This window comes from Podarcis melisellensis (assembly GCF_964234715.1).
Source record: "Podarcis melisellensis genome assembly, chromosome: 5".
Taxonomy (NCBI): Eukaryota; Metazoa; Chordata; class Lepidosauria; order Squamata; family Lacertidae; genus Podarcis; species Podarcis melisellensis.
Window position 1 is genome coordinate 4,955,653 of NC_138537.1, and position 25,806 is coordinate 4,981,458.

Here is a 25,806-nt window from a genome sequence, read left to right on the forward strand (position 1 = left end):
CAGTTTGGAAATAACATCCCCCAAAAAGGGAATGGTTAAGTAAACTATGTGAGTATCTGGAGTCAGCAAAATTGACAGGTATAATAAGGCATAAATCAAAAATTATGGTACAGAAACAATGGGAATGCTTAAATGAATATTTACGCAAACGGATCAAACACGAAAATTTGGTTGTGCTTAGACTACCTTGTGAAGAATATAGAGAATACAAAGATTAGTCAGACTATGAAAGAATTTAAGGAAAGGAAGTGACTGAAGAACAGATGTAAAGGTGAATTAGATAACCAAGAGACGTGTGGTGAATGCGGTGGAAGTCTTTTATAATATTTTAGCTAGGATTTATATATCGTAATGTTTGAAGTACGAATTTGGAATAATTGATTATGAAAAGTATTTTTTTTCTTCATTATTTTTCTTGTTTCTTTCTTTTCTCTTTTGCCTTTCTTCTTTTCTAGTCTGCATTCTGGAAAATAGTGTAGATGAAGGTTTTAATGTTTGGTTATGTATTGTTTCTGTTTTTTTCTTTTCATTTTTTTGTAACATTTAATAAAATTTAATAATAATAAAAAAGAATTTGCCTCATCATTTCTTAAAGCCAGTCCAGCACGGCTTCCTGTGGGAGTGAGTTCCACAGTCTAACTATGCACCGTGTGAACTACAGCTCCCATCAACCCAAGCCAATTGTCAGGGATGGGAGTTGTAGTCCAAAACAACTACCGACCACCACATTGGCTGCCTTTGGTGTGATGCATCTTACTGCCCCTTTAACCCCCTCAACTGTTCTTGGTTTCCAGACCTCCCCCAAACTGGCCGCCTCCAGATGTTTTGGACTACAATTCCCATCGGTCCCAGCTGGAACGGCTGATGGGAGTTGTAGTCCATTACATCTGGATGGGAGGCCAGCAGGTAGGTGATGCCTGGTTGAGATGGTGGAGGAGGCTTTGCTCTACATTTCTGTTAGACTAAATCTGCCAAGCTGGTGCCCTCCAAATGTCAGCTTCTCAAGCCCTGGACTAGCTACTTTCCAAGGCGGCTGCTGTTCCCCACCAGCTGCTGTAAACTACAACTCCCATGAGCTCTGGCCAGTATAGCTCTACTAGATGGTGCTGGTGGGAATCGAAGTCTGAAGCATCTGGCAGGCACCATCTGGGGGGCGGCTGGTACACTCTGGCAGGCAGAGGCCCCCCAGGGTCCCAGACTCTTTCCTGCCCCTCAGGAGATGCCAGGAATCGCACCCTGTGCATGCCAGGTGTGTGCATTTCACTGAGCTACATTCCGCCCTGTACTTTGGTCTTGTTTGGATTCACCTTGACTTGTAAACTCCAATGTATTTGTATGTGTTTTTCAAGTTCCATTGTTTGACATGTTCAGACACCGTTTTGCATTGCCCTTCTGGTTTTAAGCGAGTAAATGCAACACTGGGCAGGAAGGGAACGTTCATCCTGGGCAATTTCCAGTCGTCAGCAGACCAGACCAGATCTGCCCAGTTCTATGGAAGGAAGCAGGACTCGGTTTTTCCATGTGTGTTGACTTCCCAAAGTGTCCTTGCCACTCAGTTCAGCGGAAGCAGCTAAGGAGACAGGCATGAGCTCTGCAGTGACCTCTGGGGCAGCCTTTGTGTCTTAGAGGACCCTAACCGCCTGACTCTCCACTGCCCGGGCCCACAGGAGGAAGATTCCCTATCTCTTTGCAGAAACCTGCAAGTGGCTGCGTGGTCTCCTCAACAGGGCCGTAGCCTTTGATTTCCTTCCGGAGCTGGTGTTCAGAAGAGGTGTCCGGGAGAAGCCTTGGAGCCTACAGATAGGCTGGCCGATTCAGCAGAAAAATGCTCTCCCCACTGCAGACTTGGAAGGCTGTGATGAAACTGTGTTGTGGGCAGTTACCGGTACTTCTCTCGGGACAGGGCATGGGACGTCATCATCATTTCCTTTCCCACCCCTCCCAGCCTTTTGGCCCCTTGCCCCCCTGGGTCCAAAGGTGAGAGGAGGAGCATAAAAACCCCAGAGCCTCAGAAGCTGCGCTCTTTCATCAGGGACTCTTTCCATCCTTGGCTTGGCTGCAGGATGAAGCCCCTGGCTGCCCTGAGGATCCAGGCTTTCTTCTGCTTCTGTGCCTGCCTCTCTGCCACATCCTTAGGTGAGAAACAAAGCTATCTGTTTTTGTTTCACTGCTTGGAAGAAGGTCTTCTGGACCCAAATCGGCCACCAGCCCAAGTTTCTGGAAAAGAGTGTTGTTTTTTAGAGAGAGAGAGAGAGAGAGAGAGAGAGAGAGAGAGAGAGAGAGAGAGAGAGAGAGAGAGAGAATGAGAATATAGGAAGCTGCCTTATACAATTTCAGACCACTCTAGATCAGTGTTGTCGGCACTGACTGGCAGCAGCTTGCCAGGATTTCAGCCAGGGAGTCTTTCCTGACCCTACCTGCAGAAGCCAGGGATTGAACCTGCGACCTTCTACATGCAAGGCAGGCACTCTGCCACTGTGTTACGGCCCTCCTCTGCTTCACTTGGAGATAAACTCCATCTAAGTCAGTGGGTGATTGATCTGACGATAGCAGAGAGTCTTCTGTAGACATTCAAAGTCCAACCAAGGCTGTTCTGTAACATAAGTATTCAAGCTGGCTTTGCTTTCTGCCCAGCGGTGATGCTCTGGCTAGGACGGAGGGGAGTGTGCCATGTTCTGGGGAGCTGCATGCCTGCTTTTAGGGATCCCGACTTCTAACTCCCCGAGCAAAGGAACCAGCTTCTGCTTTCAATCCCAACCCAAGGAAATTACGCCTCTGGGCTTGTGCAGAGTGTTTCCCCAGGAGCTGACTTCTCTTAAAAAACAAAGCAAGCTTAAGGGGTCCTAGCTTCTGCTGGTTTTATACATTTTGTCCCGTTGCATTTGAATGTCTGAGGACTTGATCTTGTTTTTAATAGTGCTTATTACTGCTTTGCCGTTTGTACTCTTGGAAAGATTTGGGTCCTGCTCCCCAGGTAGCTGTTAGGGCAGGTCAGCCACTGGAAGAGCAGGATACCTTATGGGATGGGCCTTTGGCCTGATCCAGCTGCAAGGCCATCTAGCATTCTTAAGGAAAGGTAGGGATGTTGCTTACGAGAAGAACAGGAGCACAGGTCCAAATTCAGAGGTACGACTTGATCTCCACGGTTTCTTAGTTTGCAGAAAGTCTGTGCCCCACTTTGCTCTGTTGCCAGCCTTTGCTAAGCAGGGAGGGTGAGGGCAGGCAAGTATTCTGAGCATTCTTCAAAACGGAGGAAAGTTGTGTTAGTCCAAATCATAAGGCAAGAATGTAAAACCCAGCCCATATAATAATAATCATAAAATGGGCTAAGATCAGCAGGTGAACTCACAAGGTTCTCCCCACTCCGGTTTTTACTTTTGCAGAATTTGTGCTGTTTCTTTCTCAGAGAAGTTGCATCAATGCACAGAGCGTGTCCTGGAAACCAATTGCCCACTTCCTTCCAGTTGGTATCTTATGGTCCGGTCTGGTCTTGCTTAAAGAGGATGTTGGGCAAGATTTGCAAGGCATTGCTGCTGCAGCTGAGAGCAGAGGCTACCGTTGTCACTCTCCCTGCACCTCCGCTGAGATGGTTCCTGTGTTATCTTCTGCAAATACCCACAAGAGGGTTGTGGAACAAACTGGGCCAAACGAGACTGTGCAGGAAATCAGTCAGCTGCTTCCAACACAATGCAAAGTTGCAAAGAACAGCTGACCCTCAAGAAAGGAAGTGTGTGGTGAGGGGACCAGCAGTCTGAGAGGACAACCCTGGTTGAGCCTCCTGCGCTTTGACCGGGGCTCAGTTTGGGGGAAGCAAAATGTCATGGATGTGCGATGAGTGGGCTCCTTATGTCCTTATGCACGCTGATCTGCTTCAGGTTCTGGGGACGTTGGCACAAACAAGGCTGGCCCAAAGTTGGTAGGTGGGAGGTCATAGGCAAAGAACTGGAATTGGGGGGGGGGGTGGCACCTGGCTTCATAGAAAATGGACTGTGGGCAAGCAGAGCTTCCCTTGCTCATTCATGCTCCCCCATTTGTTGTTATTTAGTCATGTCCGACTCTTCGTGACCCCCTGGACCAGAGCACGCCAGGCACTTCTGTCTTCCACTGCTTCCCACAGTTTGGTCAAACTCATGCTGGTAGTTTCGAGAACACTGTCCCACCATCTCGTCCTCTGTTGTCCCCTTCTCCTTGTGCCCTCCATCTTTCCCAGCATCAGGGTCTTTTCCAGGGAGTCTTCTCTTCTCATGAGGTGGCCAAAGTATTGGAGCCTCAGCTTCAGGATCTGTCCTTCCAGTGAGCACTCAGGGCTGATTTCCTTCAGAATGGAGAGGTTTAATCTTCTTGCAGTCCATGGGACTCTCAAGAGTCTCCTGCTCCACCATAGTTTGGCTCAGTGTTCCATGCCAGCTGCACCAGGAAAGTGGGCAGAGAAGCAAGACTTCCTGAGGGATCATAAAATGGGATCTGAAATCTGGTTGGTGTGTGTGTGTGTGTGTGTGTGTGTGTGTGTGTGTGTGTGTGTGTGTGTGTAAAGAAAGGGAAGGAATATGATTCTCTCTCTCCCTGCCCCCAAACTTTCTTTATGGATGATGAAGTTTTAATAACTGTCGTTTTAATTATTGGGTATTCAACATGGTTTTATTGCATTTTAGGCTGCTATCTGTCCTTCGGTGAGGGAGAAAGGGACAGAAATTGTCATTAAAAATAAATAAGTTATGCCCACACTCCTCCCCCTGGATGAATGAGTCTGTTCATATCAGGCACTTTTATAAACAACAAATGTGGATGCTCTGCCTATTTGATTCCTTTGCCTATCGCACAGCTCTCCTAAGCGAAGAGGCTCAATCAGTTACAAGGCGAACCCCTGATCAATGGGTGATTAATGAGCATGCAAGGGTTGTGAATGGGCAGGGTCTGTTTTGCTAGGAACCAGGCGGTTGATGCCTGTGACCTTTGCTCCTTGTGAGGTCAGGTCCCAACTGGATCTGTTGAGCCCATGCAGCCTTGCTGATAAGAATTCCCTGGGCAATTCATAAGCCCCCTGCCTCCAAACACAGGAAGCAAAGGCTGATGGGGCAATTTTAGAATCTCATTTCCTAAGGCTTCACAAGAACATCAGGTCACAAAGATGGTGGTAGCCTTCCTTCCTTCTGAGTTCCTGGCATCTGGTGATAGACTGCCAACATCTGTGGAAGGTCGCTATCATACTAGCCACGGCTAGCTCACAGCTGTCCCAGTTAGTGGCTGCCAAGACTGAGTGAGGAATGTCAATTGGGGTGCTCTGGTCTTTGAAGAGGCCATTTCCTTTGGGGAAATTGCCTCAGGGGGCTTATCATGTCCTTGTCAAATGAGCGAGCGGCTCCTTCCCAAATGTATACACAGCTCCGAGCTTCAAAGGGGGGAGAGAAGCAGCAGACTTTTGCAATCTTTTGTAATGCGACGCCCAGGGAGAGGCCAAAATTTGGTGCCCTCAAAGGAATCTTCTCAATAATGGATCTTCTCGGTTTTGTGCCTCCTGGGCTTCGCACCCCGGTGGTGGCATTGCCCTCGCCACCCTAAACCCGGTGCTGGGGGAGAGGCATATCCTTGGTGTCAAGGTGCCAAGGAGATAAGACTCGTGGAGTTGAAGTGTGGGATTTGGGAAGCAAAAACATGTGGGCAGAAGCTCAAGAGGTATAGAGACATTTCTGAAAAAGACTTCCCTAAGAGCCCTTGCGCTACTTCAGGTCCACTTGATTGGTTCCCTGCTCCACTTTCAGCTTCAAAATTTCTTAAGAAATAATAATAATAATAATTTATTTAAATCCCACCCATCTGGCTGAGTTTCCCCAGCCATTCTGGGCGGCTCCCAACCAAGTGTTAAAAACAATACAGCATTAAATATTATAAACTTCCCTAAACAGGGCTGCCCTCAGATGTCTTTTAAAGATAAGATAGCTGCTTATTTCCTTCACATCTGTTGGGAGGGCAATCCACAGGGCAGGCGCTACTACTGAGAAGGCCCTGTGTCTGGTTCCCTGTAACCTCACAATGAGGGAACCGCCAGAAGGCCCTCGGCGCTGGACCTCAGTGTCCGGGCTGAACGATGGGGGTGGAGACGCTCCTTCAGATTCTACAGTTGAATGCCTTAGGCCAGGCCTGAGGAACCTGTGCCCAGATGTGAGGGGATCTAACTCAGCCAGAATGGCCAATGGCCAGGGGAGGTGGCAGCTAGAGTCCAAGAACATCTGGAGAGCCACAACGTGCTTCATCCCTGTGTTAAGCAGAAGCTGAGTTTTCACTCAGACCAGCCAATCCAAAACACAAAGGCATACAGAGCAGTAACTTTCTCCTCCCCTGGTTCTTCTAGAAGAGGAAAAGGACCCAGAATATTGGAACATGAAAGCCAAGCAGACCCTGGAATCAGCACTCAAGCTGAAACCCATGAACCACCGAGCAAAGAACGTTATTCTCTTCTTAGGAGACGGTGAGTTTGCACATGGGTGTACAAGGCTGCGCACCCAGAGTGGGTCTTGGGGCAGATTTATAGGTGCACAAAACTATGGGGCGTGGGTGGGTCTCCAAATCTGTGAAGCGAAAGCTAGTATAGTTAGAGTTATGGACTAAGACCCAGGAGACCAGGGTTCCAATCCCCACTCGGCCATGAAGCTCCTTGAGTGACCTTTGCTGAGTCACTACCTCTCACCTGAGCCTACCTCACAAGGTTGCTGTGAGGATAAAAGGGGGAGAAGTGTGAATACCACACTGAGCTCCTCAGAGGAAAGGTGGGAGAGAAATGTAATAATAAGGCCAAATGCAAACGTTTAATTTTGGATCTTTTCCCAGTCCATATCTACACATTGCCACCAGAACCATTTTAATATTTTGTTGGAAGCTGCCCAGATGGGCGGGAGTATAAATAAATTATTATTATTATTATTATTATTATTATTATTATTATTATTATTTATTATTATTATTATTTATTATTAGCTTTTGTGTGCATGCACACGAAAGCTCATACCAATAACAAACTTAGTTGGTCTCTAAGGTGCTACTGGAAGGAATTTTTTAAATTTTGTTTTGACTATGGCAAACCAACACAGCTACCTACCTGTAACTATTCCTTTCTTTGATCGTGTTACCGGAAAATCCGAGGGCTCCCTTGGACAAAATCAAGGAGGCATTTCAAAAGGTGCAACTTTGCCAGACAAGTTAGGACAGCTGCTAAAATCCCCCTTTCACACAACTGTTAAGCTTGCAGGAGCCACATTCTAGTTTGCATCTGCTGACCAGAAACCCTTCAGCATTTCTCTGATTATTATTCCATTAATAATAATTTTACTATTTATACCCTGCCCATCTGACTGGGTTGCTCCAGCCTTTCTGGGCAGCTTCCAACATATATAAAAACATAACAGAACATTAAACACTAAAAAAAAAGCTTCCCTAAACAGGACTGCTTTCAGATGGTTTGGGGGTCAAATATCCTCCAATATTTCTCCGATGACAATAGGGAAAAGCAGGACACTCTATGATCTAATCAGAAACCAGGACAGCTTCTGTAAATCTGGGACTGTCCCTGGAAAATAGGGACACTTGGAAGGTCTGCTGCCACCCCAATTTCTCTCTCTCTCTCTCTCTCTCTCTCTCTCACACACACACACACACACACACACAATTCTACTATATATTCTTCAAAGTTGATTGTCCGTTTGCTGTGCACCTGGACACTTCTTTAGCTGTTGTAACCAAACTTTGTGCAATGCTCCCTGAGTTCAATGAGCAAGTTTCCATCTCTGTTTGGACACAGTTGGACCCCGCTTTGAGTCAAAAAGGCACTCCGAACCTTTTGCTCAGCAATAGAGCATTTGCCTTTGCATGCGGAAGATGCCGGGGTGGCATCTCCAGGTGGAGTTTGGAGAGACTCCCTGCCCGGAACTTTGGAGAGCTGCTGCCAGCCAGTGCAGACAACACTGAGCTAGATGGAGCAAGGGTCTGACTTGCTATAAGGCAGCCTCTTGTGTCCCTGGGATTCAAGACCCTGGCCCAGTGCTTGAGTTCCAAAGGGAGCGTTTCCCCAGTCTCTGCTCCCTCTGGCTCACCAGCGAAGGTCCACCTGGCAGGGGTCCAGCCGTCTCTCTCTCCTCACTAAGGTGAGGCCCAGCCTCCCTCCTGCCGCTCTCCAGCTCCCCTACATGAAGCTGATTTACACCCTTTGGCCGCTGCCTCTGGCGCCGTCAGAGAGCCGTCTCCGCATAACTCAACCCAGAGTTTGCGCAAAGTGGATTTTGGCAGGCGGAGGAGCAGCCGCAGACCTCGCCAAGACCCACTCATCATCATCTCTCGCAGGTGGGAGGCTCTCTGGGTCAGTGCAGGCCATTGACTGCCAGGTCGTTCCGCCCTCTGGCAGCTTATCTTAGATGGCAAGATGGGGGAGACTCCTGGATCGGAGGAGGGAGGCCAGGAGAGCCAAGCGCTGCGGAGACCCAAAGCTCCCAGTGGCCCATGCGCTTCCGTGCAGAAGCGAAAGGCTGTGCAGAGGCCACTGATTCCTGCACATTTCTTGTAACCCCCGACTTCTTCTGCATGCCTCCAGGTTATCTGAGGCCATCACAGGAGCGTCCCAAGAGGCTGGCCCCTCCAGAACCTCTTTTCCAGGGACAGTCCTGGATTTACAGAAGCCCTCCTGGTTTCTCTTTTGATCCCGGAATGTCCCGCTTTCCCTTAGGACGTCCCTTTTCTTATCAGAGTTACGCAACCCCTGAGCCAAGGAGATAAGTAACTATGCAACCTTTAGAAGACATGTGAAGGCAGCCCTGTTTAGGGAGCTTTTTAATGTGTAATGTTTTATAAGGTTTTTATATATGTTAGAAGTTGCCCAGAGTGGCTGGGGCAACAGTCAGATGGCAGGGGGATAATTATTATTATTATTATTATTATTATTATTATTATTATTATTATACAGGACATCCCTATTTTCTTCAGAGAGATGTTGAAGGGTATTCCCCTCTACCCATGTGGGGGTTGGTGGGTGGAGAATGAGACATTTATTGAGCAGTTTTAAAAAATAAAAAAATAAAGTACAGATTTCAATGTCCAGCGGTTTGACAAAACTCTCAGCAACAAAAAGACACGTAGTGGATTTTCTTCAATTAAATGCACCAGCCGCAATGTTATAAGACAGTTTTTACTTGCTGGAAAACCACAAAAGTGGAATCCACGGCCCTATAAGTTGCACAGGCTTATTATAGAGGTGTTTCCTTGTCTTAGCTCCACGTACAGTAGAAATTAATCCCTGCAATAAGGAAAAGGTACCTAAGCAGCAGTGTTATCAGAAGAGCAAAAGTAATATCACAGACATGGGCTTTGAAGAGGAAGGAGGAAGGAGGCCCTAGAGTCATCTGTCAGTGTCAACAAATTCCTTCACACGTCTTGCCAGACATCTTGACATCCTTGCAGCCAGGAGTCTCTTCACACTTACGTTTACTGCCCTGTGAGCTATCTTTCAATGTATTCAATCTGTAGGTTTATATGTCACAGCTGCCGATGTGACCCTTAGTATTTCACAAAGTGCTTCAAGGATTTCACATGTATTCTTGTAACCCTGAACACCAACCCTGTAATGTGGGCCAGGATTATCCCATTGACTCCCACATTTCTGCGATTGAGGGTGTCTTGCCTAAAGTCACCTAGCGGGTTCATAGCACAGGTGAGATCTGGAAAAGGGAATTGCTGATCCTTAGCTCAGCCTCTTAGCGGCGATGCTTTTATTTAAAAAGAAATAAGAAACTGAGTCTGGCTCTCAATCCATTTACCCTTGCATTTAAAACAGTGCCTGGTTCTGCTAAAACCGATTCATTTTAATGCTTGGGACTCACGGCTACAAACTGCATCAAAGTCACAAAAATCATAGAACTGTAGAGTTGGAAGGGACCCCGAGGGTCATCTAGTCCAACCCCCTGCAATGCAGGAATCTCAGCTAAAGCATCCCTGACCGATGGCCATCCAACCTCTGCTTAAAAACCTCCAAGGGAGTCCACCACCTTCCGAAGGAGATAGTAAATAATGGACCAGCTAAACAAGACCATGGTCTTGCTTCATGCAATAGTGTTTATTTATACCATCAGGGCTGCAAGCTTTGATTAGTAGATTAATCAACTTAAGTTGCAGTGGATTAACTGGCGGAGGCTAGTGTCATTAAGGAGGGTGAAAGTTAATGATGTGCTTCTTTCTCTTCAGAGTTATTTAACACTTGCATGTGCTTCTGTAACAGGGGGGAATATGAAATATGTCCCTTTCTTTCCGGCAAGGACAAAGGCCACATTCGCTCCATACATTTAAAGCACCGTAGTAATAATAATAATAATAAATTTTATTTATATCCTGCCCTCCCCAGCCGAAGCTGGGCTCAGGGCGGCTAACAACAATCAAAATAGTTCAACATTCTAAAAACATTCATTATAAAATTAATTAAAATCAAATTAAAATCAAATTAATGGCAACCATCAAGCAAAATTCTGTGCAGGTTGCCAGAGGAGGGGGTCAGGTTGCGCCCTGACCAAAGGCCTGGTGGAACAGCTCTGTCTTGCAGGCCCTGCGGAAAGATGTCAGGTCCCGCAGGGCCCTAGTCTCTTGTGACAGAGCGTTCCACCAGATTGGAGCCGCGGCCGAGAAAGCCCTGGCTCTAGTTGAGGCCAGCCATTTTTGCGCCCTTAGCAAACTATAGCTAAGGATCCTCTGGGAGAAACCACGACTGCTTAAACGGGTACCAAAATAGTAGGAAGTAGGCCCTGTGGAAGAATGTGCCTCCTATTGATCTCTCCAAAGGAAGTCGCTGAACCTGCTCCACCCCGTTGTTTAGCCCCATGACAACTCTTCTAATGACCCTCCTTCTGCCCTTTCAGGCATGGGGGTGCCCACCATCACAGCCGCCCGGATCTACAAGGGCCAGCTGGCAGGAGGCTCTGGGGAAGAGAGCGTGCTGGCGATGGAGAGATTCCCCTACGTCGCCTTGTCCAAGGTGGGAGCCGGTGCCAAGGAAGAGAGTGCCGCTGCACGCTGCTGTGTTCGCCCTCAGCCAGTTCCTTAGGAGGGCCCAGTCTGCCTATTTTCCAAGGCCTCCCTCCCATCAAGCCTTTACCTGGGATTTTCTCCCAGGTAAGTGTGCCTAGGAATTGCAGCCTTAGCTCACAGAATCATAGGGCTGCCGGGTCGGAAGGGACCCCAGGGGTCATCTAGCCCAGCCCTCTGCAATGCAGGAATCTCAGCTCAAGCATCCCTGACGGATGGCCATCCGGCCTCTGCTTAAAAGCCTCCAAGGTAGGAGAGTCCACCTCCTTCCAAGGTCACACCTGGAGTGTGACCACACCCTGACCACACCTGGAGTCCTGTGTCCAGTTCTGGGCTCCACAATTGAAAGAGGATGTTGACAAGCTGGAAAGTGTGCAGAGGAGGGTGACCAAGATGGTCAGGAAACCAAGCCTGATGAGGAACGGTTGAAGCAGCTGGGTATGTTTAGCCTGGAAAAGAGCAAACTGGGAGGAGATATGATAGTCATCTTTAAATAGCTAAAGAGCTGTCACATGAAAGAGGGAAGGAGCTTGTTTTCTCCTGCTCCAAAGGGTAGGACTCTGGTGGGTTTTCCTTCCTTGGCACTTTTTTTTTTAATGATATTTTATTGAGTTTTACAAAAATTAACAACAATAAAATTAACTAAAATCACAAAAAACCAACAAACACACACATCAGAAATACAAACAAAAACACAGAATAGAAAAAATAAAAACATAAAAAGAAAATTCAACATTAAAAAACTCTGTTTCAGATTAATACCCTTCCAAATCTTATTTTCTTTGCTTCCACCCACCTTCCTTTCATGTATTCCACTTTAAAATTAGTTCAGCAATTATCATGTTATTCAAGTTCATCCTTTATCCTTCCCTTTATACTCTTACTTATCTTAATCACTAGAACCCCTTCATTTCCTTTACAATGCCCTTAGCATTCATAAATTTTACAATGTTTTTGTAGATAAACTTTAAACTTCTTCCAGTCCTCTTCCACCTGCTCTTCTCCTTGATCTCGGATTCTGCCGGTCATTTCTGCCAGTTCCATATAGTCTATAACTTGCGTCTGCCATTCTTCCAGAGTGGGTAGATCTTGTGTCTTCCTGCGGGTTTTTTAAGGGTCCTCCGCTTCGCTGTAGCGGTGGACCCGATTTCCGCGGAGCTTCTCCCTCCGGTTAGAGGCAATCCGCCATTGCCGATAGGCGCCGCCTCCGGAAGCCTTCCTTGGCACTTTTAAAGCAGAGGTTGGATGGACATCTGTCATGACCAATCTAGTTGAGATTCCTGCATTGCAGGGGGTGGGACTAGATGACCCTCGAGGTCCGTTCCAACTCTATGATTCTATGATCCAATGAACAGTCATGGAGCATCCTGGGAATTGTAGTTTAAAGGTGCTGGCCTAATTGAGCTGCAATTCCCAGCATCCTTAACAAAGTCATATCCTCCTGGACAGCTGCTAAGCATCCCTTTCCTGTAACATTTCTCAGGATGAGCTCCTGGCCCCTTGCTACACGGCCGCCTGCCAGTCTTCTGCCAGGCCTCCCTGAAACGCAGCATCTCTCCATTTCTATCTGCAGACGTACAATGTGGACCGGCAGGTGCCTGACAGCGCTGGAACCGCCACTGCCTACCTGTGCGGGGTAAAGGCCAATGCTAAAACCCTGGGCCTGAGTGCTCGTGCCACCTTGGGCCAATGCAACACCACCTTTGGCAACGAAGTCCACTCTGTGCTGCATCGGGCAACATTGTCGGGTAGGAGCTGAGGGAAAGAGGGAGACATTGTGGGTCAGATGGGGGGGGCATTGACAAACATCAGCCTTTCTCCAGGACTGGAAGCTCCTTCTCCATGTAGTAGCAATTATTATTATTATTATTATTATTATTATTATTATTATTATTATTCCCTGCCCATCTGGGGCAAAATAAAAGCCACTCTGGGTGGCTCCCAACAGAATATTCAAAACACCATAAAACATGGGGGAGAGAAAATTGATTTGATTTCCCAAATACAGGAACTGAAAAGCAACTGCCCTCTAAAACCTGCATTTCTCTGAATTTTGCAATGTAGCTCTTCACGCAGAAAAGCGTGTATATTATTGGAAAGCAGGCATAAACGCCTCCCTGCTGGAATGCTGGTCCAACCCGCTGCTTATTTAGCTTTCCCATTTCCATGCCTTTCCCAATGACCCTCCTATGAAGGAGACAGATGACAAGAGTCTCTTTTAAAGGCATGTTGGGTCACACGGCAGGACTACTCCCTGCCACTTTAAACCCCTCAAAGGTTATCTCTCCTCGGTGTCTGACTGTCAAGAGTGCATGCAGGAGCCGGGCCCTGTGACCAGTAGGGCTTTGCAGGACTGGGGCCTTCCTAAGTTTGTTCTGGAGAGGCAAGGTGCGGCCGCACAGGTGAGGCCGACTGGTAACTCACAGCACCTGGTGGCAAGAGCTGGGAAGGGATATAAGGTCAGCATTTCCCTTCGGCTCAACGTGTTTCCTGCCTTGCTGCGTTTGGCTCCTTGACCCCTTGCTTCCTGACCCTTGGACCCTTGGCTTCTTGACTCCCAGCTCTCTGACCCTCATTCTCTTGGCTTCCTGACTCCTGGACTCCCGTTCCTGCTCCCACCCCGCCATCTTGCCCCGGTCCCGACGTCCCCAGCTGGGCCTTCAATCATCCGTGAACCGGATCATGACACTGACCCAATCCATGCTGGCATGCCAATGGATACATGGCTCTTTCCAAAATGGCAGTTTAGAAGTGTAAAATTGTAGAGTTGGAAGGTACCCGTAGTCCTGCAATGCAGGAATCTCAGCTACACCATCCATGAGAGATGGCCATCTGACCTCTGCTGATCAGCCTCCAAGGAAGGGGAGTCCACCACCTCCCGAGGGAGACGGCTCTGCTGTTGAGGTGGGGTGAAGCACAAGAGACAGTGCCCCAACCGGCAGCAGTGGGAATGGTGGGGAGGGTGGAGGGGGAGCCCCATTCCTATTCCCCTCTTTCCAAGCCTGCCTCCCACATGCCCTCTCCTCCTCCCAGGGAAGTCTGTGGGGATCGTGACCACCACCCGTGTGCAGCATGCCTCTCCGGCTGCCGCCTACGCCCACTCGGCCAGCCGCGAGTGGTACGGCGACGTCAACATGTCGAAGGAGGCCGCCAGCCAAGGCTGCAAGGACATTGCCTACCAACTGGTGCACAACACAGACATCAACGTGAGTGGCTGCTCCAGGCAGGCCGGGGAGACCCATTCAGGGGCCTGGCCGGAGCAATGATAGAATCATAGAATTGTAGAGCTGGAAGGGACCCTAAGAGTTCATGTCATAATAATGATGATGATGATGATGAAATATACTCGGAGTCGAGAGTGGATTTCATGCTCTTTATTCAGCTCATAGTGGTGAGGAGGAAGAGAAGTTCCCCCAGAATGTCTGCTTTGTATACATTATTTGCACAATGGGCCCCACGTGATTGGCTAATTCCGGGATCCTCCTGTAGGCCAATCAGGTTGCGGATTCACTTCCACCTGGAGCTGGATTGGGTGTTCCTGGGGACCAATCAGACTGCTGCATTCTGGATCCTATTGTTCTAAGACCAATCAGAGTGCTGCATTCTGGATCCTATTCAACTCAGTACATAACAAATAATAATTTCTTATTTGTACCCCGCCCATCTGGCTGTGTTTCCCCAGTCACTCTGGGCAGCTTCCCACAAAGATTTAAAATACCGGTACATCAAAATGTCACACATTAAAAACATCCCTAAACAGGGCTGCCTTCTAAATGTCAGGTAGTTTTTTTATCTCTTTGACATCTGATGAGAGGGCGTTCCACAGGGCGGGCGCCACTACCGAGAAGGCCCTTCTCCAACCCCCTGCAATGCGGGATGAAAATTCTGAAGAAAAATAACTCTGTGACTATGAAATGCAGTATGAAATGCAGTATGAGATGGTCAGAACCTTTCGAACTTGAAGCATGGGAAGTCCCCTTAAAAAATTTATAATTTGGCAGAATATTTGGATTATTTGATATGTATATGTATAATTTGGAATAGCTAATGTGATTTGATTGGATTGTTAGAATAGAAAATTTAATAAAAATGAATTTTTAAAAAAGAAAAAGAAAAATAACTCTGGCGAGGTGGCGATGAACAGTGACATTGCCTTCTTCACATTGGCAGGTGATTCTCGGAGGAGGGCGGAAATTCATGATGCCTAGGAACATGAGCGACCCAGAGCATCCGAAACAGAATGGGACCAGGAAGGATGGCCTGAACCTCATTGAAATGTGGTTGAGCAACAGGATGGTAATGGGAACTGGGGAAGGGCTGGGAGTCCAGCGGGATGGAGTGGGGGGCAGGGGGCAGGGGGAGAAAACCCTGGTTGTGGCTTAGAGAAAACATTCACTCCTCCTCTCCTCAAACTCTTTCCATTTCAAGACTGTAACCAAGAACTACTGCCTGCTTTCTTCTTCCTCCCTTCCAATCTCGTTTTCCTTTTGTGCTGTTCCTTTTAGATTTTAAGGCTGAAGGCAGAATCTGTCTTATTGCTGAGCTTTGTATGCCACTCTGGGAGCCTTTGTTGGGCTGAAGAATAGGGCAAACATGCTTTAAATGGTAATCATAACAACAATGGGAATATATCCACTTTTTGCAGCCTCCCCTGCCCTCTAGATGTTCTGGACTGCAGCTCATATCAGTGGGAGTTGTAGTTCAAGACATTAAGAGGGCACCGGGTGCAAGAAGGCTGGTGTAATGAATATGCTGTTGATTCCTGGCGTTTATGAACCCAATATTTATTTCTAGGGAGCTCAGTATGTCTGGAATAAAACAGGCCTGGCCTCCATCAATGAAAACACTACCAACCATCTTATGGGTAAGAGTACTATGGGGGTTTCCTGTTTCTCTCCTACTGGTCAGAGGAAGGGGGCAAACTTTTCCTGATTCCTGACACCCCGCAAGGGAATGTGAACTGTGCAGGGAGAGGTTGTGTTTGGATACAGATAAACAGCAGACAAGATGAGCCACGAAGTTGGAATCTAGACACATATAAAAAAACACTGCGGAAATGCTTTTTAAAAAAAAGTTTTGAAAAATATATTGAAGTTGCCATTAGCTCACCATTGCCATCTAGTGTCACATTTGTATAATGCACATGAAACACACTTAAAACGTTATATTTGCAGCTGCATAGCTGAGTCCTAATTGAGTGTACTCTGCCTTTATTCAGCACATAGCTGTCAACTTTTCCCTTTTCTTGCAAGGAATCCTATTCGGAATAAGGGAATTTCCCTTTAAAAATGGGAAATGTTGACAGCTACGATTCAGCATTTTTTGCCCCATTGCCCCTTAGGAGCATTACTTTTCAAATGTTTTTAATATTTGATGTTTTATTATGTTTTTATATGTGCTGGAAGCCGCTCAGAGTGGCTGGGGAATCTCAGCCAGATGGGCAGGGTATACAGTCGTACCTTGTTTTGCGACCGGGATCCATTCCGGAGTCCTGGCGGCTAGTCGAAATGGATGCAGAGCAAAGCGCCACACCTGCGCAAGCACGCAGAGTGTTTTGCGCTTCTGCGCATGCACAAAGCATGATTTAGTGCTTCTGCGCATGCGTGAGCGGCAAACCCGGAAGTAACTCGTTCCGGTACTTCCGGGTTTGCCATGGACGTTCGCCGGAATGGACACTAGGCAAGGCGGATGTTCATGGAGGTATTACTGTAAATGATAACATCATCATCATCATCATCATCATCATTATTACTTTAGGGTTTCACACCCCCAAAGTTATTTGTAGGAAGGAAAAGGTGAGTCATAGGAGAAATGATAGATAAAACTTTGCATGGTATGGAGGAAGTGACGGGGGGCTTTTATCCCTTTCCCATAATATGGGGACTTTTGGACAATGAAGCTGAATGTTGGAAATTAACAACAACAACAACAACTTGTATCCCGACCATCTGACTGTGTTGCCCTAACCACCCTGAGCAGCTTCCAGCACATATAAAAACATAACAAAACATTAAACATTAAAAACTTCCCTATACAGGGCTGCCTTCTGTATAGTTCTTTATCTCCTTAACATCTGATAGGAGGGCGTTCTACAGGGCGGGCACCACCACCGAGAAGGCCTGGTTCCATGTAACCTCACCTCTCGCAGCGAGTGAATTGCCAGAAGGCCCTCGGAGCTGGACCTCAGTCCACAACCCATAGGGCTTGTCCACACCCCCACTTGTCCTGTGCTGAGAGCACTAAATCAAAACAAACACCAATCTGGAGAAAACCCAATTGGCATTTGCTACGATTCAGCGGTAAACAGCAGGTTTCCCTGGGGGGAAATGGTGGGACAAGCCGAATCTTGATTGAGCCCATAGTTGAACTATGGAACTCCCTGTTACAAGATGCGGTGATGGCCGCTAACTCAGATGGTTTCAAAAGCGGATTCATGCAGGGTAAGGCTATCAATGGCTACTAGCCACAAGGGAAATGTCCAAGCCCACTGTTGGAAGCAGAATCTGCCTAAATGTCAGCAGCTGGGAATCGCAAGGGTGGAGAGAACTGCTGTTTGTGCTCAGGTCCTGCCTGCAGGCTTCCCAAAGGTGTCCTTTCATTAATTTCCCACTCAATCAACATTAAACTGAAATTTCCTCAAGGCAGGGAATCATCTCAATCTCTCTCTCTGCACTTGTTACTCTGCCTAATAAATTTCTCTCTGCAGCCGCCATCCCCATTAACGCCCACTCTCAAAAAAGAACAAAAAACCGCAGAGCAATTTTTCCAACCTAATTCATGGGCAGTAGTAGCCAGGGGTGAGGCGAAGCCATGGACCATATCAAAGGGGCTGCCCCATCCCTAATGTAAAATAATAGCAATAGTATTATTATTAATATTAATAATATTAATAACTTGCATTTATTTTAAATTTATTACATTTGCATACTACTCTCCATCTGAAAATACCAGGGTGAAGGAGCCCAGGAAAGGAGTGCTAGCTTGGTCATACGACTATGGGTGTTTTGTGGGTTTTGTGGGTGTTTGGCTCTTTCATGGGGAATTTTGTGGGAGAATAGGCAACCAGGGCCCCAGGGAGTTGGCACCTATGGCCCAGGGTGACAAATGCACCGTGTGTGTGTGTGTGTTTTCTTAAAACGGTGAGCAACAATCACCTTCTCCTAGCCCATGATTTGAGGGTTTCCAGGAACATTGTCTTTCACCCATCACAACGCCTGGGTAAACAGGAATGTTTTCAGATTCCTCCCAAGACTCGATCATGAGAGAGACAGTTTCTCTTCACCCAGGGAAGGAATTGCACAAACGGGGAGCCACCACCGAAATGGCCCCGCAAGGAGCAAATGCCAACTGGGCCCACGCACCAATCTGAATAGCCAATGATAATGAAAACGTAATGTTCCCTCGTCTCAGTCAGGCTCCTGCCACGGCGACGCTCACTTTCTCTGATCCAATCGCTAGGTCTCTTTGAGCCGCACGACATGGCGTACGAGCTGGATCGCGACAACAACACGGACCCCTCCATTGTGGAGATGACGGAGAAGGCTATACGGATCCTGCGCAGGAACCCCAACGGCTTCTTCCTCTTTGTGGAAGATGAGTATCCTCGTTCTCCGCTTCTCCCATCTTGAAAGGGGCAGCAGAGAACCCCGGGGATGATATGGCGACCATTGTGCTCTGTGAGGGAACCTGCACTGGCTCCCATCTGAACCGAGGAGGGACTGGCAAGCCTCATGTTGGCTAGCGCAGCAAACCTGCGCAACTCTGGCTTGCAGCTTGAGGCTGACGCGACTGGGTGGTCCTCCGAAGAAACAAAATGGTTCCCTCCGCCTAGAAAATGAGCACTTCTAGCAGGTTATGCTAGAGACAGGAGCTGCCAATCTGTGGGCACTTTTTTCGAATTTTGAGAGAGTGCTAGGGCAGGCAGTCACAAAATGGCTGCCATGGAGGGCCTGAGGCATAGTATAAAGTGGCAGCTGTGAGGCAGGGCAGAACACAAGATAGCCGCCATGCAGAGCAGGTGGCATAGCACAAGATGGCCGCCATACAGAGCAGGTAGTATAGCACAAGATGGCCGCCATACAAAACAAGTGGCATAGCACAAAATGGCCGCCATACAGAACAAGTGGCATTGCACAAGATGGCTGCCATACAGAACAAGTGGCATAGCACAAGATGGCTGCCATACAGAGCAGGTGGCATAGCACAAGATGGCTGCCATACAGAACAAGTGGCATAGCACAAGATGGCTGCCATACAGAACAAGTGGCATTGCACAAGATGGCTGCCATACACAGCAGGTGGCATAGCACAAGATGGCCGCCATACAGAACAAGTAGCATTGCACAAGATAGCCGCCATACAGAACAAGTGGCATTGCACAAGATGGCTGCCATACAGAACAAGTGGCATAGCACAAGATGGCTGCCATACAGAACAAGTGGCATTGCACAAGATGGCTGCCATACAGAGCAGGTGGCATTGCACAAGATGGCTGCCATACAGAACAAGTGGCATTGCACAAGATGGCTGCCATACAGAACAAGTGGCATAGCACAAGATGGCTGCCATACAGAACAAGTGGCATAGCACAAGATGGCTGCCATACACAGCAGGTGGCATAGCACAAGATGGCCGCCATATAGAGCATGTGTCAGAACACAAGATGGCAGCCAAACAGAACAGAACATGTGGCAGAACACAAAACTAGAGAGACAACCAGCCTGGCCGCCTTATGCTTACTATGGGATGTCAGATATTTCCTGCTGGTCCTGACATACAGAGTTCACACCCTGCTGCTCCTGCTGCCTAATAGCAACAGGGAACATTGTTTGGTACCAGGAAAAATATACCACACCATTCTCATAGGTTACCTGCACATTTTACCTCATAACTTTCTTTCTGGGAGGGCTAGAGGATGACTTTTTGAAAATGAACGCTCAGAGACCGGGTCACCTGCTCTGGGTGGGGCAGCACTGGAAGCCTTGATGGGTGCCAGGCTGCCCATGAGCCCTGGCTTGGTGACACCTGCGCTAGAACCTTTCTCCCTGACACCCTACTTTTCATGTTTGGGGGAATGTTCGGTCATGAGCCTGGAACAGTGGGGTTGGTGTCTCTTGCGGGGAGAAAAAGGTCTGGATATGTTGCTTTTTTCTCCTTTACGAGGCAGGATTGACCACGGGCATCACAAGGGCAGAGCCAAGCTGGCCCTGAGCGAGACTGTGATGATGGACCGGGCCGTGGAGAGAGCCGTGGAGCTGACCGACGCCTCAGAGACTCTCATGGTGGTCACAGCTGACCACTCGCACGTCTTCACCTTAGGCGGCAACACACCACGGGGCAACAACATCTTTGGTGAGAATAAGTTTCCAGGCTCTTTGAAGAGCGAGACTTTGCTCCCTATCTCAGAGGCAAGGGGCAATGCAGAGCAGTGGCGTAGCGTGGGTTGTCAGCACCCGGGGCAAGGCAAGTAATTTGCGCCCCCTAACCCGTGGATTTGCGCCCCCTAACCCTAACCACTAGATGTTGTGCCCGGTGCGGCCGGGCCCCCTGCACCCCCCACGCTACAGCACTGATGCAGAGAAGCTTTTCCACCTCTTCTGGAAGTCTTAGTCTCCAAATACTCTGAGCCACCAGGCTGAGAATTCATAGAATTAATAGAATTCAATGGATTGAGGTTGAATCCTGGCAAGACAGAAGTACTGTTCTTGGGGGACAGGGGGTGGGCTGGTGTGTGATCCTGAATGGGGTAACTGTGCCCCTGAAGAACCGGGTGTGCAGCCTGGGAGTCATTTTGGACTCACAGCTGTCCATGGAGGTGCAGGTCAATTCTGTGTCCAGGGCAGCTGTCTACCAACCCCATCTGGTATGCAGAATGAGACCCTGCCTGCCCACGGACTGTCTGGCCAGAGTAGTGCATGCTCTGGTTATCTCCCGCTTGGACTACTGCCATGTGCTCTACATCGGGCTACCTTCAAGGTGACCCGGAAGCTGCAACTAATCCAGAATGTGGCAGCTAGACTGGTGACTGGGAGTGGCCCCCAAGACCTACATTGGCTCCCAGTATGTTTCCGGACACAATTCAAAGTGTTGGTGCTGACCTTTAAAGCCCTAAACGGCCTCAGTCCATATACCTGAAGGAGCGTCTCCACCCCCATTGTTCTGCCCGGACACGGAGGTCCAGCACCAAGGGCCTTCTGGCGGTTCCCTCACTGCGAGAAGTGAGGTTACAGGGAACCAGGCAGAGGGCCTTCTCAGTAGTGGCGCCCACTCTGTGGAACAACCTCCCTTCAGATGTGAAGGAAATAAACAGCTATTTTACTTTTAAAAGACAACTGAAGGTGGCCCGGTTTAGGGAAGTTTTTATTGTTTGATGTTTTATTGTGTTTTTAATATTCGGATGGAAGCCGCCCAGAGTGGCTGGGGAAGTAGAACTGTAGAGTTGGAAGGCTTCCCAGGGTCATCTAGTCTAACCCCCTGCAATGCAAGAATTCTCGTGGTTGTGAAATGCCCTAGCAATCACATAGCTTCTGAGAAACAGAACTGCCCTTTTTGAAACTTGAAAGCAAATTTCTAGCCCATATGATTTCCCAGGAGGGGAAAAACATCCCAGAAGGACCCAGTTTCTGTTAAACCTTTTCAGCTAATGGCTTGTGTAAGGGATTGGATTTTAGCACACAGATAAAAACATAAGGAAGGAGGCGAAAGGCCCCCCTAGCACAATTCCCAGGGTGGTTTGAGAATCGTAGAATCATAGAAGTGTAGGGATCCCCAAGGGTCATCTAGTCCAACCCCCTGCAATGCAGGAATCTCAACTAAAGTTTCCATGACAGATGGCCATCCAACCTCCGAGGAAGGAGAGTCCGCCACCTCCCATGGCAATAGTTAAATGGCTTTTAGCATTAAAAAATTCTTCTTGGTGTTTAATCAGAATCTCTCTTCCCTAGAGCAGGAGAAAGCAATAAACCCCTCCTCACAGAGAACTTGGGAAATTGTAGCTCTATGAGGGGGAGTAGGGGTATCCTTAATGAACTACAGATCCCAGAATTCCATGGGGGAAGCCACCATGGCTATTTAATGCGGTTCGAATCCCTGCGACAGGGTGAGCTCCCGTTGCTCGGTCCCTGCTCCTGCCAACCTAGAAGTTCGAAAGCACGTCAAAGTGCAAGTAGATAAATAGATACCACTCCGGCGGGAAGCAAAACGACATTTCCATGCGCTGCTCTGGTTCACAACCCCAGAGTCATCCGCAACTGGACCTAATGGTCAGGGGTCCCTTTACCTTTTCCTCAGATCTGGAAGCCTCTCCTTCTGAGGAAGGAGAGTTGACTAAGATTAGCTAAACCAGGATATTTGCATTTTTAAAAAATGGTGAGGGACAAACAGATAAATCAGGTGCCCTCCAGGTCTTTTGGATTACAACTCCCATTAACCCAGCATCATACAGCTGTTGGTAATTGTAGTTCGAAACATCTGGAGGGCACCTGGTTTGGGGTGGGGGCTGAAATAAATGCACATTTATTTATCCGGCCAGCCTGAGACCCTCCTTCCATTGATTCCACTCTGCTGTAAGTGTGTCTGACTCTGGTCAGGTCAGAGCCAGCACTGAGCATCATCTGTGCTTCTCCACAGGCCTGGCACCCAAGCAAGCGAAAGACAAGCGGGCATTCACCAGTATCCTCTACGGGAACGGACCTGGGTACAAGCTCAGGAATGGCAGCCGCCCAGATGTCAGCTCCGATGCTATCGGTATGCAGAGCTTTGGGATGCGGAGCTCAGGAGAACCACCTCTGCTTGAGGACTGAGGGGCTGCAAAAAGCAGGGGTGGCCTGGGAAGGGGGGTGCCGATGAAAGCAAGGGTGTGCAAGGCGGGTGTGCAAGGATAGGAAGGGTGGTAGTGTCATAGCAGGGCAGAAGCTGAAAAAGGTTCCTAGAAGTTAAGACGTGTGGGATGGGGAAGATGCAACTGGTTAACATGGGGGTGGTCTGTGTGCAAGGGGAGATGGGACAAAGGAGGGGGGAGAAGTGAAAACAGGTGCAGAATAGGAGAAGCTGGGACTCCTTCTTGACTGGGAAGACAAGAAAAGGGTTTGGTAGCAAGCTGAAAATGCAGGTGAAAGCAGGTTTCGCCTGCCAGTATATACAGAGAAAACACGGATCCCACTTCTGACACCAGTGTTACAGAGGTTGCACGCCACCCCCAATCTCTGTTGAGCAGTGCACAAGATTCCAGGGGATTCCAGGTGCCCACCCGTGGTTGTGTTTCCATTGGGAATTCAGGCACGTCAGAGACTGTAGTGTTTTAAGCTATATGGTTTATTTTACACCTATATACACCTAGAAGGGGTGTGGAACATTATACCACAAGGGTCTCTCAATGCCCCTCTCATAGCTTCAGCAAGCTTGGGTCCAAAGCAGCAGTCAGTCATGGCTCCCAGTCTCTCTGCTCACGTCGTTTTTTTGTTCCCAGAAACTCCTTTAGATTTCAAAAAGGACACATTTTCCTGTGACAAAACCAGGGGGGAAGGACAGTTTGTTATGCCTCAGTACCTGGCTCGCCGTTGTTCCTTAATGGCTCTGCACTTAGCTAGCCTGGTCAGGCTGGTTTGCATAAGCTAGTAGAGGGTTTCCCAAACTTGGGTCTCCAGCTGTTTTTGGACTACAACGCCCATCATCCCTAGCTAGCAGGACCAGTGTTATACAGTGGTGCCCCGCAAGACGAATGCCTCGCAAGACAGAAAACCCGCAAGACGAAAGGGTTTTCCGTTTTAGAGGTGCTTCGCAAAACGAATTTCCTATGGGCTTGCTTCGCAAGATGAAAATGTCTTGCGAGTTCCTGCGGGGTTTTTTCCTTCCCCCCCCCCTTTTCCCCAAGCCGCTAAGCTGCTTATCAGCTGATCCGCTAAGCCGCTAAACCGCTTAACAGCTGATCCGCTAAGCCGCTTATCACCTCATCCTCTAAGCCGGCTAAACCGCTAATAGCGCTAATCTGCTAAGCCGCTAATGGGCTTGCTTCGCAAGACGAAAAAACCGCAAGACGAAGAGACTCGCGGAACGGATTCTTTTCGTCTTGCAAGGCACCACTGTACCCGCATTTGCCGACACCATTTCTTGCATTGGCTCAGTGTAGATTCAAACATGGATCATTCTATTGCACCTTCCCTCACATCCTGGGCCTAGGAGCCCTTCCCTCTGAGGACTGACCCACAGCCTGAGTTTCTGCAAGCAACCATCCCTGCCCCACGGTGCTTTGCCCAGTCGCAGATTGTTCTCCTAGTTCCTTTGTTCTAGAGACTCCATCAATGCTTACTGTTTTGAATTCCATTTGCGCTGTTATTTTCCTTAGCAGGTCGTGCAAAGAATGCTTTTGATAGGGTAGGGGGCACTGGGGATGAGCTTATGCAACAGAAATTTGGGTGCCACTACAGTGGTGTAGCGTGGGGGTGCTGGAAGGCCGTTGCCCTGTGTGCATTTTCCAGGGGGGTGTAACCAGACACCCCCACTATAGCTCCCTCATCGAGGGAAGCCGCAGCCGGGCTGGCCTTCGGGGCTGGGGCATGGTCACGTCAGGTGCTCAGATGAATGAGCTCCATCAGCCCTGACCCCGCGAGGTGTTGCGGCCAAGGGAGCTTGTTTCTCCTTTGGCGCATGGGGGTACTGCAGTGGGCTCCTTCACCCTCCATGCCCCACTCCCGATGAGCCCCATCTCAGTGCCCCCTGGGTGCCATGGGCTCACGCAGTGCCACCGAGCCACTGTCCAAAAGTCTAGACTGACCTCCTGCCTCTCGCCCACCCAGAGGACAAGGACTACCGGCAGCAGGCAGCTGTGCCCCTGGAAATCGAGACCCACGGCGGAGAGGACGTGGCCATCATGGCACAGGGACCCATGGCCCATCTCTTCCACGGCATCCAGGAGCAGAACTACATCGCCCATGTCCTGGCCTATGCAGGCTGCATCAAGCCATATGACAGGCACCCCGACTGCCCTGAGCAGGTCCGGACTGAAGGTTTTGGATCACCTGGCCTGGGTGTCTCACATCGCCCCCCCTCGCTACCCCTCTTTGCACTCTGGGCGTGCCTTTTCTTGCTGATGATGTGACACTGAAAGACACACACACACACACACTACTGGAAAGCTCATTTTCAAAAGACCTCTGGCCATCACCTGGGAGGTCCTAGAAAATCCTTGGCTTCCCCGGACATTCCCAAAGGAACATCAGTCTTGTTCATTCATTTGTTTGGCTTCATTGCATACAACTGTATATTAATGAATGATGATGATGCTGTCTTTAGCCTCAGCTTTCAAAGAATAAAGCATGGTGTTGTTTTCTTTACACCTGTAATATTATTATTATTATTATTATTATTATTATTATTATTATAATAATTAATTAATTATTATTAATACCTTTATTGTCCATGTACAACCTGTGTACAAGGAAAATAACCAAGCCTCCCTCTCCCCCACACAAACACTCAATCTCATTGCACTCTGTGTGCTTGTCGCACAACACATCAACCACTACTGCCCTTTCCTGTCAGAGTACAGTGGTACCTCTGGTTGCGAACAGGATCCGTTCCTGAGACCCATTTGCAACCTGAAAAGAATGTAACACGCTTCTGCGTGTGCGCAGGTCACAATTTGCGCATGCGTGTGACATCATTTTGCGTGTCTGCACATGCGTGAGTGGCGTAACCCGGAAGTAACCTGTTCTGTTACTTCCGGGTCGCCACAGGACGCAACCTGAAGCGAACGTA

The 25,806-nt window shown here is 48.5% G+C and overlaps 1 protein-coding gene across 1 annotated transcript; it reads left to right on the forward strand.

Moving 5' to 3' along the window:
• Positions 1-1,678: 1,678 nt before the first annotated feature.
• LOC309369791 (alkaline phosphatase-like) lies at positions 1,679-25,382 on the forward strand. Its single transcript, XM_081911111.1, has 11 exons — positions 1,679-2,136; positions 6,350-6,466; positions 10,887-11,002; positions 12,626-12,800; positions 14,086-14,258; positions 15,223-15,348; positions 15,847-15,916; positions 18,511-18,645; positions 20,212-20,403; positions 22,681-22,797; positions 24,846-25,382. The coding sequence occupies exons 1-11, from the start codon at positions 2,064-2,066 to the stop codon at positions 25,145-25,147; spliced, it is 1,596 nt and encodes a 531-aa protein (XP_081767237.1). The 5' UTR covers positions 1,679-2,063; the 3' UTR covers positions 25,148-25,382.
• The last annotated feature ends 424 nt before the right edge of the window (positions 25,383-25,806 follow it).